This window comes from Pseudorasbora parva, chromosome 10 (genome assembly GCF_024679245.1).
Source record: "Pseudorasbora parva isolate DD20220531a chromosome 10, ASM2467924v1, whole genome shotgun sequence".
NCBI lineage: Eukaryota > Metazoa > Chordata > Actinopteri > Cypriniformes > Gobionidae > Pseudorasbora > Pseudorasbora parva.
In genome coordinates this window covers 2204920-2220404 of record NC_090181.1, presented here as the reverse complement: position 1 = coordinate 2220404, position 15485 = coordinate 2204920, and the positions used below count along the sequence as shown (strand labels likewise).

At 46.0% G+C, this 15485-nt stretch overlaps 1 protein-coding gene across 1 annotated transcript in view; it reads right to left on the bottom strand.

Annotated features, from left to right (window-relative positions):
• Positions 1–2507: 2507 nt before the first annotated feature.
• The window catches only part of LOC137090815 (adhesion G-protein coupled receptor G2-like), a 32265-nt gene continuing 19287 nt past the window's right edge, over positions 2508–15485 (bottom strand). Inside the window, exons 11-13 of the mRNA XM_067454769.1 lie at positions 12127–12217; positions 3437–3720; positions 2508–3285 (exon numbers count right to left, since the gene is read on the bottom strand). Of these exons, the coding sequence (XP_067310870.1) occupies positions 3149–3285; positions 3437–3720; positions 12127–12217 (512 nt within the window). The 3' untranslated portion in view covers positions 2508–3148. The remainder of the gene's footprint in view (positions 3286–3436; positions 3721–12126; positions 12218–15485) is intronic.

Genomic DNA, 15485 nt, shown 5'->3' with positions numbered 1-15485 from the left:
AATTGTGTGAGGAGCATGGTGTTTTGAGCACCATTTGCACACCCTGTCATGCTGTTGGCTATAGGCCACTGCTGTGGATTACAATATTAAAGCGGCGGTTCCGTTTTTTTTTTCTTCTAGGCTTGGTTGTGTTTATGGGGCGCAGTATAACATGTCTTAATACTTGAATGAAAACAAACTGAAAGTCCATGAACAAAACTAAAACAAAACTGAACATAACGGTGACACATTCAGGGTCTATTAGATTTAGACTTTTTTTTTTTTTTTTTACTTTACTAATGCATACTCCTCTTTGTTTAATGTTGCAGTGATGATTTAATTCTGATTCTGATCGAAGTGTTTCTTCCAGATGGCATATGTCGGCTTGTAGTTTATTTGAATTATTCAAAACTTTGATCATTTTTGTCTGAGAACCAAATCCATGAATGTTCCAGGTAAGAAAACTAATTGATGACATGTTGTTCTTAAGAGGAAATGGAAAGTAAACAAATATGTATATTAATGTTATATGCATATGTGCATGAGTGTGTGAGTGCTGATACATGTAAGTGTATATATTTGTGCAGTTGTATATACACTTATACATATATACATACATATGTATTATTTATCCTTTATTTAACCAGGAGAGAATCCCATTGCAAGGCAAGGCAAGGCAATTTTATTTGTATAGCACATTTCATACACAATAACAATTCAAAGTGCTTTACGTAGAAATTAATTAAAATAGTTATGACCTTTGCCCCGCAGGGCCTCCGCTTTCTTGAGTCCACTTCACTGTCTGCTACCACAAGCAGAATGAAGCGAAGCACACTCCTCTCCTTTTCCAATCTCGTCCAGTCAGACAGCCCTAACCAAAAATAATAATCAACAGATGCATAAGATTGCAAAGAGAAATAAAAATGATAAAATGATGATATATAGATAAGATAAGGTGCGATCAATCGGACGTACAGTGGCTAAGAGCTCATTCAGTAAACGCACAGCTAAACAGATGTGTTTTGAGTCTGGATTTGAATGTGGCTACTGTTGGAGCACATCTGATCTGTTCAGGAAGCTGGTTCAGCTGCGGCTGGCATAATAGCTAAAGGCAGACTCTCCTTGCTTTGAGTGATCTCTTGGTATTTCTAACTGACTTGATCCTGCTGATCTGAGTGATCTGTTGCGTTTGTATTTAATCAGCATATCTGCAATGTATTGAGGGCCCAGATCATTAAGAGATTTATAAGTAATATTATTTTAAAATCTATCCTAGATGTAACTGGAAGCCAGTGTAAAGACCTGAGGACTGGTGTGATATGGTCATATTTTCTGGTTCTGCTCAGAATCCTGGCAGCAGCGTTCTGTATGAGCTGCAGCTGTCTAATGGTCTTTTTGGGAAGGCCAGTGAGAAGACATTACAATAGTCTACCCTGCTGGTGATGAAAGCATGTTTCTCTAAATCTTGCCTGGAAATGAACCATCTAATTCTTGCAATATTTTTCAGATGATAGTATGATGATTTAGTTATTGCTTTGACATGACTACTGAAACTCAGGTCTGACTCCAAAATGACAGTATAAATAATTGTATCATCCGTGTATAAATGTAGTTTAGCTGTAGTTATCTCATTACCTTGAGCATTAATATATATTGAAAATAAAACTTGTGCTCAGATTGATCACTGTGGAAAACCTTTATTCATTTTTAAATTTTTAGAAGTGACATTTTCGACTGAAACACACAGTTCTTTCTCAAAAATAATTATTTAACCCATTTATACTCATTTTGCTAAAACATACACAACTCCAACAAAATATTGTGATCTACAGAATCAAAGGCTTTTGAGAGATCAACAAACAGAGCAGCACAGTGTCGAATATTATCTAAAGAAGCAATAATATCATTCGTGACCAGCATGGTCGCTGTTACTGTACTATGTCCTAACCTGAAACCTGATTGAAACGTTAATAAACATATAATTTTCCGTTAAAAATCGTTTTATTTGATCATTTACGAAAGACTTAAAAACTTTTGCCATCACTGATAACCTTGAAATAGGACAGTAGTTATCTAATTCATAGCAGTCACCTCCTTTTAACAACAGCAGAACCATAGCTGATTTGCATGCATGGGGAATTTCATTAGAATTTAAACTTAAATTTTGAATAGAAGCAATAGGTTCTGCTATGAGATATGCTGCAATAAAAAAAACAAGGCTCTATATTATCAAGCCCTGCTGATTTTTTACAATCTAAATTTAATAGGGCTTTATGAACTTGTGCTACTAAAATAGGAGTAAAAGTAAAAACAGGTAAAGCGATAATATTCACCAAAGCTTAATATTTATACACACTGGTGTATAATATGGCAGTGCTGTTACAGACGAACAAAACTAAAGATACAGAAGTTATAGAATGCACACAGCACAACAAAAACAGAAAGCATTATATACATACAAAGTATCACATCTTATAGATTTTTGTGAAAGAATAAGAAATAGAGGCACGGGGGGGGGGGGGGGGGATCATGATCATGGCCGTTATTGACTCAGGAATGGAGTGGAGGGTTAAAAAAGCCAGGAGGTAATGCCCTTATCCCAACATAATTGTCCATCTATGTATAATTTGTCCACTGCAATGGTCCCCATTTTCCCTTTTATATATATTTTTTTCAGATTGGAAAAATCTGCTTTCGGATTGGGAAAATCTGTTTACAGATTGGGAAAATTTTGACGTTCAAGATTTTCCTTTTGTCTATTGCATTTTCAGTCCTAGCAGTTCCTGGAGTTCTTTGGCTTCAATGAGTGCACTACTGGCATCAAATCCGGAAAGTTTATTTTCATTGGAAAGCTGAATGTCGTTTATCTCGGTGCAGCACAGTGGTTTGGGTGATATGGATGGTGTTGCACTTGAGCTGGTGAGTGAAATATGACAGAGTTTGGAGTCTCTTTGAGTTTGGAGGGTTTTTTTTCCTTTACATTTTTTGTTTTCTGGTTGTCCCTGTTCATGGTGTTGCAGAATCTGTTGTAGTGCACATTGATATATTCCTCAAGGTGATCCAGGTTGTATAACGTTATAGTCCAGATTTAAATCAGCCCTTACAGTTCGTCTCAGCCGAGAAGAAATCAGTCTAAAAAAGTCTGAGAGATAAAGAAACCTTAATTCTGCTAATTATAAATATTTTCCACAGCATTAATTCTGGATTGAACAACAGTTGTGGTAGATTCAGAGCTTTCTGAATTATCTGAGAAATTTCCTTCAACATCATTGTGAACGTGGTAGTAATACAGGAAGAGGAAAAACCCTGAAAAAGAAAAATCAGTAGAACATATTTCAACTAATTCATAAACTTTTCAGATATCATTACATTTATTTGTTTAATTTAAAAAATGTAACCAAAAGAACAACCAAATTGTACACAATCATCTATGCAGGAGCCGGTGATTGTTTCTCACCTTGAAATGAGTTCAACACAGTGAAGATGTAATATGAGGGAATGAGCATCGACCCATAACTGAAGAACGCCACACCCCACGTCAAGCCGAAGAGCAGGAACAAACTCAACACCATCATGACCTGCTTTCTGAACGTCTTTTTCTTGCCATCAGTCGCTTTTATGTGTCGGGCTTGGACAAGCTTAGAGACGATCATGATGAAGACTCCAGTTGTGAAGATGAAGACTAAGGCATAGTAACCAATGTTCACAATGTAGTGAATAACATAATTAGTAATCCAGCACCTGTAATTAGAAGAGAATAGAAAATGTTGACATTTGTCTTTAATTGTACCCTTTTACAGAGATTTCATGTTGTTTGGGGGCTCTACTAAAGCAGGTTTTCCTGCTTGAATGTTGATTATTTCCCCCAATATTTTCATTGTTGAAGCTCCTCTCTTCCCAGTCAGTCAGTATTGCTCTGTTTAGTTTCTGTCCCTATGAGGCCCCACCTTCTGAAAAGCACAATGTGCTCTAATTGGTTGGCTGGAGCAGTTGTCACAGAATGCTCACAGACTTTAGCGGGTCTGGGACTTGGAGGATGGGTGGATCCAGGCTGTGGAGCATGGGCAAATCTGGCAGGCTAGAAAGCCTTCAGGGTGGCGCTGGCAGGCTGGGGGTCCATGGCAGTGCAGACAATTCAGGGAGCCCTGGAGGTGCAGGAAGTTGCCATTGAGGTACAGGTAATTCAGGGAACCAGGAGGGATTGGACTCCAGGTACCTATAGCCCCTCCCCCATCACCAGACTCTGGTCAGGTGCAGGAGCCATCGCTGGACTCTAGTTAGGGGCTTTAGCCGGCATCAGTGAGAGACCGACAGGACAGGCATCAAATATGGAGCTTGCATGGCCTCTGGGCCATGTGGGATGGAGGAAGCCTTATTTCTCCTCCTTTTTACGAGTAAGCCATCTTGGCTGAAGACTCTGGTGTGGCAGCCATCTTGGCTGAAGACTGGTCTGGCGGCCATCTTGGCTGATGACTGTGGCGTGGCAGCCATCTTGGCTGATGACTGTGGCATGGCAGCCATCTTGGCTGAAGACACAGGCGTAGTGGCAGTGGTGGGCTGTCAGGGCCATCAGGGCCTTCTCTGCTGGCCCTGTCAAAATCATTATATATATATATATATATAGTTACGATTATATTTCCAGAAAGAATGTATTTATTTTTGGTGTATTTTCCATATGTCATCATCTAATCGCATCACAGCCCCGAGGACCAGCACTAGAAGAATAGCTTGCCTTACATTGAAGCTGCTATTTTCCATTGGACCATAGCTTTGACTGACGTGGGTCATTAGCCAATCAAAATTTGATGTGTAGTGATAGAACGGCCCAGAGGCCCAGCGATGTGTCGGTGTGCTACACCCTGCTGATGTCATCAGCCGTCTGAACTTTTTCGCGGGTTGTGAGTGTTCTGTGTGAAATAAACTATGGTCGCCGCGGATGACAGGCTGCGTGCGAATGATCGATCCTGATGTCAAGCCGGTAATGTTAGCTAACAAGCAGTGTTTTTTTCTGTTTCTTTGGATGTTCTGTTGGTCCGTATTTTTGTTTGTTTTCACCATTTGCCTAAACGGTGACACGTGAGTGCAGTATCATCAATAAATAGTCAAATTGCCTTTTTGTCTCACGTATACTTTTTGCTTGCCCCCTTCCCAACGAACACTATGAAAGCAAAGTTCATAGTAGTATTGCGTACAGTGCATATTGTATTGTTTGTGTGTGTGTATTATGACACACAGGAGAGGATGAAATATAAGGACATGGCCATGTCACTTTTCAAAATGCTTATAAATCATACAGGATGAGGTTTTTTTTAGAAAGTAAAAATGCAGAATGTTTCCTGTGATGGGTAGGTTTAGGGGCAGTGGCAGTGTAGGGGGATAGAAAATACGGTTTGTACGGTATAAAAACCATTGCGCCTATGGAATGTCCCCATATGTCACAAAAACGTCTCAGGTTATGTATGTAACCCTAGTTCCCTGAGGGAACGAGACGCTGCGTCGAAACGCTGTGAGAACGCCTCTGCGTTAATGCGTCGTGAAGCGCCTGTAGAACCATTCCATCGGAAAAAAGATTGATCGTCGGCGTGATGACGTCATCGACCGGAAGCTATAAAACGTCCGTGCAAACAAACAGGAACTAACTTCTGATAAAGCCTGAAGTAAGTGATCACGGACACGCCGGGAGTATGGCAAAGCGACGCAGCGTCTCGTTCCCTCAGGGAACTAGGGTTACATACGTAACCTGAGACGTTCCCTTTCGGGGAACTCGAGCTGCGTCGAAACGCTGTGAGAACGCTTATACCCACAACGCCATAGGACCAAGTGTCTCGTATGTGTGAAGCCGAAGCGCACACGGTTACGAGAGTACCTGTGCCCCAACAGTAGATGCCAGGTCTAGTTCGTAGAACCTGACAAAAGTTAATGAAGACGACCAACCGGCCGCGTTACAGATGTAAAGGAGGGAAGCCCCCGACAACAATGCTTTAGAAGCAGCCATACCCCTGGTAGAATGCGCCCGGGCAGCCAGTGGAGACGGCTGCCCGACCGCCTCATAAGCAAGTGAGATGGCCTCGACCACCCACTTGCTCATTCTCTGCTTAGATACTGGGGCCCCTTTCTTAGGGGGCCCGAAACAGACAAACAGCTGATCAGTTTTCCTCCACAGGGCAGCTCTGTGGACATAAGTATCTAGTGCTCTAACAGGGCACAGCAGATTAATCCTTCCTGGTCTGACGTCGTGAAAGGAGGAGGACAGAATGCTTGAAGAGTAATGGGGCCCCGTGGGCTCGTAGGAACCTTGGGGACATAACCCGGCCTGGGATGTAGAAATGCTTTCACCATCCCCGGCGCAAACTCTAGACATGAGGGCCCTACAGACAGGGACTGAATATCTCCTATTCTATAAGAGATGAAATAGCCAAAAGGAATATAGTCTTGAGGGTGAGGAACTTATCCGACACCTCCTCCAAGGATTCAAACGGAGGCTCGGACAAGCCCCGCAAAACAATGGCTAAGTCCCATGCTGGGACCCTCGAGTGCATAACAGGCCTCAACCTTAAAGTGCCACAGAGGAAACGTGTAATCAGAGGGTGTCTTCCCAAAGACACTCCACCCAAAGGGACGTGGAAGGCACCCCAGGCCGCCACGTACGCCTTTATTGTGGAGGGGGTCAACCCTGCCGAGAACCTTGCCTGCAGAAACTCCAGCACTGTACCAACCGGGCAGTTAACTGGGTCCCACTGGCGTTCTCTGCACCATGCTGAGAAAAGTTTCCATTTCAGAGCGTACAGTTTCCTCGTGGACGGAGCTCTGGAGTGAAGGATGGTCTCTACGACCTCGGCCGAGAGACCTTCCTCTATGAGCCTAGCCCCCTCAGAGGCCAGGCCCACAGTTTCCACATCTCTAGGCGTGGGTGCAGGAATCTCCCGCCCGCCTGAGAGAGTAGATCCCTCCTGGTCGGAATCTCCATCGGAGAGCCTTCCAGGAGAGATATCAGGTCCGAAAACCATACTCGGGTCGGCCAGTACGGAGCCACTAGAAGTACCTGGGCCCCGTCCCGGCGTACCCTCTCCAGAACTCCTGGAAGCAAGACAATCGGGGGGAAGGCGTACAGAGATAGCCTCGGCCACTCCTGTACCATGGCATCCAACCCCAGCGGGGCTGGATGGGTCAGAGAAAACCACTGCGGGCAGTGAGAACTCTCCGCCGAAGCAAATAGCTCCCATATACCTTCCATAGGAGCTCCACCACTTCTGGGTGGAGTCTCCATTCCCCGGGCCTCGGCCCCTGCCTCGACAGGCTGTCTGCTTCCTGATTCAGGACCCCCGGGATATATACTGCTCTGACTGACAGCAATTTCCCTTGGGCCCACAGGAGGATCCGATGTGCCAATTTGTCCAACGGACGGGACCTCAGACCCCCCTGGTGATTTATATAGGCGACCACCGATGTATTGTCTGACCTGACTAGCACATGGTGGCCCCTGAGGTCGGGCAGGAACTGTTTCAATGCAAGAAACACTGCGAGCATCTCTAGCCGATTTACGTGCCAGTGCCGTTGATGTTCCTGCCATAGACCCTGGGATGAGCGACCACTCGTGGTCGCCCCCCCAGCCCGTGAGAGAGGCATCTGTCGTTAGCGTTACGCGACGAACATGAGCCCCTAACACGGGACCCTGAGATCGAAACCCCGGGTTTTTCCACATGACCAGAGCACGTAGGCATCGCCGCGTGACTGTGATCGTGCGGAGCGGATTTCCCCTCGGGGAGAATCCCTTTGTTTTGAGCCACCACTGCAGTGGCCTCATGTACATTAGGCCAAGAGGTATAACGTTGGACGCTGCTGCCATGAGACCTAACAGTTTCTGGAACTGTTTCACAGTGACGGCCCGGCCTAGCTTCTGTTCCTTGACTGCTGCCAGGATCGATGCTATGCGTGTTGGCGATAATTGCGCCCGCATTATTACCGAGTCCCAGCTCACACCTAGAAAAGTGGTTCTCTAAGCCGGAGAAAGCACACTCTTCTTGGCGTTCAGCCTCAACCCCAACTTCGACATATGCGCGAGAACAGCATCTCGATGCTGAACCGCCATCTGCTCTGTATTCGCTAGAATCAGCCAGTCGTCGATATACCTCAGTATGCGGATGCCCTGCAGACGCAACGGCCCCAGTTCTGCATCCACACACTTGGTAAATGTGCGGGGTGACAGTGCTAGACCGAAAGGAAGCTAATGTCGGGCGTACGCCCCATCCTTCTTCGGCACGATGAAGTAACGGCTGTAAAACCCAGACTCCCTGCTGGGAGGGGAAACCCTCTCTATAGCCCCTTTTTGCAGGAGTATCTGTACTTCCTGTACCATTACCAGAGCCTGCTCCGGGCCCACCTCTGTAGGTAGGACACCGCTGAAAGGAGGTGGCCGACTTTTGAATTGAATGCCGTACCCCCTTTCGATTATCTGCAGGACCCAATGAGATATATTTGACTGACGTTTCCACTCGTCTAGAAAATCTACTAAGGGAACCAGCCTCTCGGGGCTGGCCTCTGGTGTACTTTGAGCAACAAGCACAGTGCCCTGAAGCGGCGGACCGGCAGGGAACGACTGACTTGACTGCTCGGGAGCCCCCCGAAGGGGGAGCGGACCACCCTCGAGTGGCCCGCGGGGACCGTCTGCGCCCCGTCATTGCGGCGGGGTTGGCAGCGCGGCCCCCAGAGGGCGCTGCAGGACAACGGGTACCGTAGGCAGAGGTAAACACCGTTTCCCTTCGGAGGGGACTACCCTCAGCGTCCTTTTGTTTCTCCTGCCCTCCGAGGAGGGGGCGGACCACCCTCAGGTGGCCCGCGGAGACCGACTGCGCCCCGGCATTGCGGCGGGGTTGGCAGCGCGGCCCCCAAAGGGCGCCGCAGGGAAAACGGGTACCGTAGGCAGGGGTAAACACCGTTTCCCTACGGGGGGAACCACCCTCAGCGTCCTGGCGCTTCTAGCGTCAGGAACGCTTCGACGAGGCCTTCTTGGCGATCAGGACTGTCCTCAGATCAGCCCTGCCCCTCGAAGGCCTCGCCTGAGAGCGCCGCCCCTCGTCCCCGCGCTGAGGGGGAGTTCGGGTGGCGACGCTCTGTTTTTGTTTTGCCCTGTGCGAGGCGCTCGTACTCGGCTTGGGCTGCTTGATGTCAGCAGCAGCCCCAGGGACCTGGACCCTGAGAGGGAGAAACTGCTTGAGTGCCGCAGCTTGCTTTTTGGACTCCTGGAACCTCTCGGTGACAGTATGGACTGCGTCACCGAAGAGGCCTCCAGGAGAAAGCGGCGCATCCAGCAGAAGAGCTTTCTCCCTCTCTTTGATGTCAGTGGGGTTCAACCATAAGTGCCTCTCCGTGGCCACCAAGACTGCCATAGAGCGGCCCACACATCTGGCCGTCTCTTTGGTGGCCCGGAGAGCTAAATCGGCAGAAGAACGAAGTTCCGTGATAATATCTCCCCCCACTGCATCGCTACTGTCCAGATCCCTCAGCAGGTCAGCCTGGTATGCCTGCACGATTGCCATAGTGTGCAGGCATGCAGCCGCCTGACCCGCTGCCGAGTACGCTTTGCCCACCAACGCCGACGTTGTTTTTAGAGGTCTGGTGGGCAAAGACGGGGCTTTAAGGGACGATGCCGAGGAAGGCGAGAAATGGCTCGCGAGCGTCTCTTCAACCTTTGGCATCGCCCCATACCCATACTGTTTCAACCCAGCGATGTTACTATAGACCGAAGTCTGTGGGCTGAAAACACGGTATGATGCCGGTCTCTTCCACGATCTTGCCACCTCAGTGTGCAAGTCGTGAAAGAACGGCAAGCCCCGCCGCTGAGGCTCTGAAGCGCGAGAAGGCAGGAATCTCTCGTCTAATTTACTTGCACGTTTTCTACCTGCCTCGTATCTCTCGGTTGGCCAGTCGATGTTAAGCCTGGCCACCGCTCGCGTCAGAACCTCAACGAGCTCCTCGCATGCAGGGGACTGAAGTGGCGAGTCTTCAGTCTCGATGCTTTCAACGTCCACCTCCTCAGAGCTGGACAGATGAAGCACCGGCGACTCTCTCGGGGGGGAAGAAACCGCCATGCGTGCTTCCATGCCCCGAGAAGAGCCGCTGGATGGTGCAGGTGAGGGCAGAGATAAGGCAGCGCCCGTCTCTAACCCCTCTGCAACATCCAATTGTGATCCCCACGACTGCAGCCTCCGCTCCGCCTCGGCGGCAGCGGGACCAGAGCCGCGGGGAACACGAGCCGAGGCACCCTCCTCAAAGAGTGCCCGGCGGGAGCGCAGCGTTCTCAGCGGTAACTTTTCACAATGCTCGCAAGCAGCCCCCTCGAGGGCTGCCTGGGCATGCTGCGCTCCCAAGCAGGCTACACAAAGAGAGTGTGTATCCCCACTCGTGATGTAACGTGGGCAGGGATGAACACAACTCTTAAAACTGCTTTCACTCGCCATAATTCTCTATCTATTTTATTTTCTCTTTGTTTTGTTAATATATATGAAATATTTAACAAAAAGGGTGGAAAAACTCTTCAATAGACAGACAAAAACACCAAATAGACAGACAGGTTCACACAGATCGCTTGCTGAAGGCTCAGAAGCTAGTTCCTGTTTGTTTGCACGGACGTTTTATAGCTTCCGGTCGATAACGTCATCACGCCGACGATTGATCTTTTTTCCGATGGAATGGTTCTACAGGCGCTTCACGACGCATTAACGCAGAGGCGTTCTCACAGCATTTCGACGCAGCTCGAGTTCCCCGAAAGGGAACAAACGTGTGCGTGTGGGGGTGTGGGGGTGTTGTTATGGCGACGGCGTGGGGCTTGTTGATCATGTGTGTGTGTGTGTGTGTGGTGTTATGGCGTGGGGCGTGTTGATCGTTAGTGAAGGCCCTGACTGAAACCCCACGGTATGCTACTGCGTAGTGGCCATCTTGTCCTAAGACATAGGACTGGCGTGGTGGGCATCTTGGCTGAAGACTCTGGCGTGGCGGCCATGTTGTGATGATGCCGGGGTTACACCCCTACTCTTTATCGAAGGACATCCTGGGATTGTTAATGACCACAGAGAGTCAGGACCTCGGTTTAACGTCTCATCTGAAGAACGGTGCTCTTTGACAGTACAGTGTCCTCATCACTATACTGGGGTGTTAGGACCCACACAGACCAGAGGGTGAGCACCCCCTGCTGGTCTCACTAACACCGCTTCCAGCAGCTACCTGGTTTTCCCAGTTGGTCTCCCATCAGGTACTGACCAGGCTCAGTCCTGCTTAGCTTCAGTGGGAAACCAGTCTTGGGCTACAGGCTGATATGGCTGCTGGTAACAGTATCATTATATTCCAGCCCCACAGCCATGGTCCAAAATAACTGAGCTAATCCACCTACCCCCAGTCAATGCCTGATATCGTGCCCTCCACTCCTTATTGGCTTGAGGAAGAATCCAAACTGTCATGCTACTGTATTTGAAGTGAACAAGGTTTTCTGTCACGGAATGTTCTGAGACTTTGGATAAGATCCAAGCAAAGATTTATTTGAGAATCCAGAATCATAGTCAAAATAGCATGTAAAGGGTCTAGGATCTAGATGCACTCTAATGGCAGCAAATCTAATTTGCAGCCAGTGTCATCTAACAACTCTCTATAGACTTGCGAGCTGGGAAAAAACAACTCTGCTCAGACCAATCACATTGTGTATAGAGTCGGTGGGCGGGGCTTAACCTAATTAACTCACATTCTTTCTGATTTGTTCTTACACGCTTACAAAACCTAGATAAAAATGACATAGAGAAACATGGTTTAAATAAGCTGAAACTAACAATGTAATGAACTACAACTGAATGCAATCATTAATGAAGAGTCCAGGCAAAGGATTATAGGGATTGAAGTTCAGGGCTGAGTGGCAATGGTCAGGGAAGGAGTGCCCACTAGTGGTCAACATGGGCACACCAGCTGGTGACTGACAGCAGTGTGTTGTGAAATGCCTGTCCTTTACCATAACCACCATTTTCAACATGCTAATAACTAACTTGGTATTAAGTGGCATAGACACTGACATAGAGAAGAACTCTCACTGGAGGGAGTTATATAGGCATAAAAGCATAATAGGTCATATTTAATTCATGCATTTGTGACATCAGAACAACTTACATTTGTGGGCTTTTTCCAGATGTTGTGTTTATGATCAGCACTTTATATTCTCCTACTGAAGCAATGGCTATGACTATAGGAGTTGGAAACACTGAAAACATGGAGATCAGGGTTATTAAAGGTAACTAAAAGTAAAACAACACATTTTTCTAAGTGGAATTAAAATAAACTTCAACTAAACATAAATCATATAAAAATCTGCCAATGCAACATTTCTCATTTTCATTTAGTTTAACTTGATGTACTAAAATAACTAAAACTAAAATAAAAAATTATGAAAAAAATATATAGACATCTTGGGTTGCAACCCAGTTCCCTGAGAGGTGGAACTTTGATGCTGCATCTTGTGTTGGCACTAAGGTGAACGCCCTTGCCCTCGACTGTCTGGTGTATGTTTAAACACACAGCAATCTATTGGCAGTTTGTAGTCCATGACATTACACACAGAGTGTCATCAACTCTTTTGTCTGAAGGAGATGTGCAAGCATGCCCTGAAGTATGGCAGCAATACGCAACATCTGGTTTTACCTTCTCCGGCATCTGGGTTGCATTCTCAACACAAGATATTCCCTTTTTAAGTGGAACTTTGAACTGTGATACTGATACTGTGGGGAACATAATACTTGCCAATGCCATGCAGAGGAAATGCCAGACCTCTAAGTTGTGAATATGCACAAACAGAGTGAAAATAACATTAAGTAGGGGTGTGACAAAATAATCTCACGAGACGAGACAAGATTTTTACATAACATTTTTAAGAAATCCACAATGACCAAATACATGACTAGAAATTAAAAATTGTTTGCAGGTGTATTTGAAATGTTTTAAAGGGGTCATATAATGCCATTTTTGTACAAGTTAATATGATTCTTTAGTGTCTAAATGAAAAGTTTGTAATATACTTTAATTAAAAATGATCCTTAGTATCGTAAGAAAACACTAATTTTACCTGGTTCTGTGGGGCATTTTGACACACATGGAGAGTTGCTTTGACAACAGTTGAGGGTATATTTTGGAGAAAGAATGGCAACAGGAGTCTCTGAGGACACTGTATCATTTGAACCCGGAAAAAGATGATGGCCAGCGAGCTGGACATTTCTGAATGGTTGGTTTACGTAATGTCACTTTGATCTATCTTTGTACTGGCAGGGTAACGTTAGCATAGTGAGATACGAATGTTATGCGTTTACTGATGTATACGTTTGTTCATTGACAGATTGATATTACAGATAATGGTCATGTAAAAAAAAAATCTGTAAATGTAGGCTTGTCAGTGATGCGTAACATCTATGCAGTGTTAGGTATAACTGTCAGGACTGAAGCACTACATTAGGTCACCAAAGACACCGTTATAAACCATCTACAAAAGTAAGCTTAGTGTAGTGTTACCACATTAACTTTATCACCAGCGGACACAGTTTGTAATAACACAATAACCATAATGACGCTTAGTTCATTATAAACGTGGGATTGTGAATTTTATTGAGAACATCATACATTTTCATGCCGTAATGTAATTTAACCTGTAAACTTTAGCCGCATTCAACATGAAGCGTGCAAGCGATTCAAGCTGCACTCACTTCTTCTGGAGGTACAGCAGGAACACGAATAGTTGGTACCGATCCTTCTTTCAGGAGCAGCTTCTTACCAAAACCTGCTTTATACTGACCCTCGTTTATAAAGCAGTCAGGTGAGAAATGATTTGCGCAAACATGAAAGCATTGACGTTGATCGGGGGAATATTCCCTTTGGAAAAAAAACTCAGCCACTCTGTCTTCAGCAGTTCGGATTTAGCAACATCAAAATGACTGTTGTGTTTGTTATCACACCCAAGGACAGAACACCACAATCTCTTAGACGCCATTCTGCTCCAGCGTATCAACAATGGCGAACTATGAAAACATCTTACTCAGGACGGGTCTGTGTTAAAACGCTGCTGTCAATCAACAATTGTGGGAGGGGTGTGTGTGAAATGGTCAAACGGCTTGATTTGAGACAGGGGAAAACATATAAGGAGATTAAAAAAAAAGAAAACACTGGATGGATTTTTATCATTATAGGATGGTTGTGTACAGGCACTGCCAGCACACATTTCCATACAATCAACTTGTAAAAAGTGCATGTACCATTATATGACCCCTTTAACTTTAACGAGCAGGTTAAAAACACAGTCAAATCGATTAGGGCCTGCAGGTATGTTTCACAACACTGAAGTGGCTGGAGAGAAAAGAGGCTGATTCCCTAAGTAGATTTTCTGGCAGAGTGGAGGCTTCAACCAAATATATCGCTATGGGTCCTGCAAACGATAGAGAAAGGGTACAGAATTCAACTTGGGTTCCCCCCACCTCGATTCAGCGGCTCTGATAATGGAACAGGAAGTAGAGACCTTAATAAAGAAGGAGGCTATAGAACAGATCCCTGTATCAGACAGAGATTCTGTTTTTTACAGCCGTTCCTTCATAGCTCCAAAAAAGGATGGAGGGTTGCGTCCCATATTAGATCTTCGTCATTTGAATTGTACAGTCAGCAGACTAAATTTCAAAATGCTGACGCAAAGTCAAATTGTGACTCAAATCAGATTCGAGGACTGGTTTGTCACAATAGATCTAAAAGATGCATACTTCCATGTCTCCAACCACAGCACAGGAAGTTCCTGAGGTTCGCTTTTGGGGGCAAAAGCATACCAATACCGGGTTCTTCCATTTGGCTGACCCTAACCCTAACCTAACCCTAACCCAGTGCTAGATTTTCTACGAGATTGTTTCTCTTCCGGGTTAACCCCTTCTACACTAAATGTGTTTATGTCAGCTTTATCAGCTTACCATGCCTGTCTGGATGGCATCACTGTAGGGAGGAACCTGTTGGTGACTCGTTTACTACGTGGCACCAAGAGGCTGAGGCCTGCTGTGCGCACTAGAGTTCCTGCTTGGGATTTGGCTACCGTGTTGTAAGGGTTATCATCGGCTCCGTTCAAGCCACTTGACAGCATCTCAGAGAAATTTCTGACTCTAAAGAAACTCTTCCTTCTTGCCATTTCTTCTATTTAGAGAGTAGGAGACCTTCATGCCCTATCTATATCCCCTACGTGCTTGGAGTGTTCACCGGGGATGGTTAAAACTTTCCTTTACCCTAGATTAGGGTATGTTCCGAAGGTACTAACCAGTGTCCCAAGACCTATAGTGCTGCAGGCTTTCTGTCCTCCTCCGTTTGCTAATCCGGACCAGGAAAAATTGAACCTTATATGTCCAGTGAGAGCACTGGATGCTTATGTCCACAGAGCTGCCCTGTGGCGAAAAGCGGATCGATTGTTTGTGTGTTTTAGGCCACATAAAGGGTCTCCCTATGTCCAAACATACACT